This window comes from Egretta garzetta, unplaced genomic scaffold, assembly GCF_000687185.1.
Source record: "Egretta garzetta isolate BGI_Z169 unplaced genomic scaffold, ASM68718v1 scaffold431, whole genome shotgun sequence".
Lineage (NCBI taxonomy): Eukaryota > Metazoa > Chordata > Aves > Pelecaniformes > Ardeidae > Egretta > Egretta garzetta.
This window is the reverse complement of record NW_009258677.1, coordinates 152,222-154,526: the sequence shown is the minus strand read 5'-3', so window position 1 is coordinate 154,526 and position 2,305 is coordinate 152,222. Positions and strand designations below refer to the sequence as shown.

At 46.4% G+C, this 2,305-nt stretch overlaps 1 protein-coding gene across 1 annotated transcript in view; it reads right to left on the bottom strand.

The window, feature by feature from the left end:
* SH3BP5L (SH3 binding domain protein 5 like) overlaps nucleotides 1-2,229 on the bottom strand; it is a 6,309-nt gene extending 4,080 nt beyond the window's left edge. Inside the window, 3 exon segments of the mRNA XM_035888663.1 lie at nucleotides 642-675; nucleotides 2,083-2,122; nucleotides 2,202-2,229. Of these exon segments, the coding sequence (XP_035744556.1) occupies nucleotides 642-675; nucleotides 2,083-2,122; nucleotides 2,202-2,229 (102 nt within the window).
* Between the last annotated feature and the right edge of the window lie 76 nt (nucleotides 2,230-2,305).

Here is a 2,305-nt window from a genome sequence, read left to right as displayed (position 1 = left end):
CTCATTCGACCCCGTTTATAAAATTCCTCCCCCACCACCTGGAAGTTTCGGTCCCGAGTGGGGTTTGGGGGTGCTCGGGGGGGGCGAGCCCGAGGTCTGCGGGGAAAGGGGGGCGATGAGGCTGCTAGAGGCTGAAATGGGGCCTATAGACACATATAGGCACCTATAGAGACCTATAGACACCTGCAGATGCCTATAGACGTCTATATACACCTATAGACACCTGTAGAGGCCTGTAGACGCCTATAGATGCCTGTAGATACCTGTAGATGCCTATATACATCTGTAGACACCTATGAACACCTATAGACGCCTGTAGACGCCTATAGACACCTGTAGATGCCTGTAGACAACTACAGACATCTATATACACCTATAGACGCCTATAGACATCTATATACACCTATAGATGCCTATAGATGACTGTAGATGCCTATAGATGCCTGTAGACACCTATAGATGCCTATATACACCTGTAGACACCTATAGACACCTGTAGAGGCCTATAAACGCCTATATACACCTGTAGACACCTATAGACATATATGCACACGTATGCACAAAGATACCCCTTGGGGTGTACGTATAGGGGCACACGCATGCGTACACCCCTGCAGATGCAAACCCATATATATACATACACACGTGTATATGTCCACCCCCCTGAAGGTGTGCCTATAGGGGCGTACACAGGTATATAAACACACAGGTGTACATATGCACGGATATACGTACACGTATATGCCCATATACACGTACATATGTATATAGACCTGTGTGCACACACATACGCACGCACCTTTATGCATACATACATCTATACACACGTATATACTCACCTATACACATCTGTACGCCTATATGCACTCCTGTATATGCATATACACACATATATGCACATGTGTGTGCCCATATGCACTCCCATATGCACATATAAGGACACAGATATGCTCATACACACATATATACCCACCTATACACACGTGGATGCCCATATTCACTCCCATACGCATCTATACACACATATATGCATGCACCCCCCCATATACACACACACCTATACACATGTATAGGCCCATATGCACTCCCCCACATGCCTATACACACACATATGCGCACACATATTCACCTATACACATGTATGTGCCCATATGCACTCCCATACACACATACAGACATCTATATGTGTGCACACACGCATATATACTCACCTATAGACACGTATAGGCCCATATGCACTCCCATACACGCATATACATACACACATGCATGCACACACATATATACTCACCTATACACACATATCCACCTATATCCACTCCCATACATGCCTATACACCCACCTATATGCACACACATGTACGCACACACATATACACGCATACATACTCACCTATACACACATAGAGGCCCATATGCACTCCCAATACATGCACATACACACACGTATGCACACGCACACATGTATACCCGCATATATACTCACCTATAGACACATATGTGCCCATAGGCGCTCCCATGCACATGTATACACACACATATACACACACCTATAGACACATATAGGCCCAGGTGCACTCCCATACACACACACACACACAATGTATACCCACTTATATACTCGCCTATAGACACGTATGTGCCCATAGGTGCTCCCATACACGCACGTACACACATGTATATGCACACCCACACATATATGCTCACCTATACACCCTTATAGGTCTATAGTCACTCCCATACACGTGCATACACACACACACGTATGCACACACACACATATACATGCACCTATAGACATGTACAGGCCCATATGCACTCCTATACATGTACATACACACATGCATCTACATGCACCTATAGACATGTATAGGCCCATATGCACTCCTATACATGCACATACACACTCCTGTATGCACATGCATGTATGCACACACATATACATGCACCTATAGACACGTATAGGCCCATAGGCACTCCCATACACACACGCGCATACGCACCCCCCCATACATACTCACCTATAGACACATATAGGCCCATACACACACACACACATACACACCCCCCATACGTACTCACCTATAGACATGTGTAGGCCTATAGGCGCTCACATACTCACCTATAGACACATATGTGCCCATATGAACACCCATACGCGCATCCCCCCCCCCCCCCCCCCCCCCCCCCCCCAAACTCACCTATAGACACGTATAGGCCCATACGCATGCCCATACACACACACACATACACACCCCCCCCATACATACTCACCTATAGACACATATAGGCCCATAGGCACTCC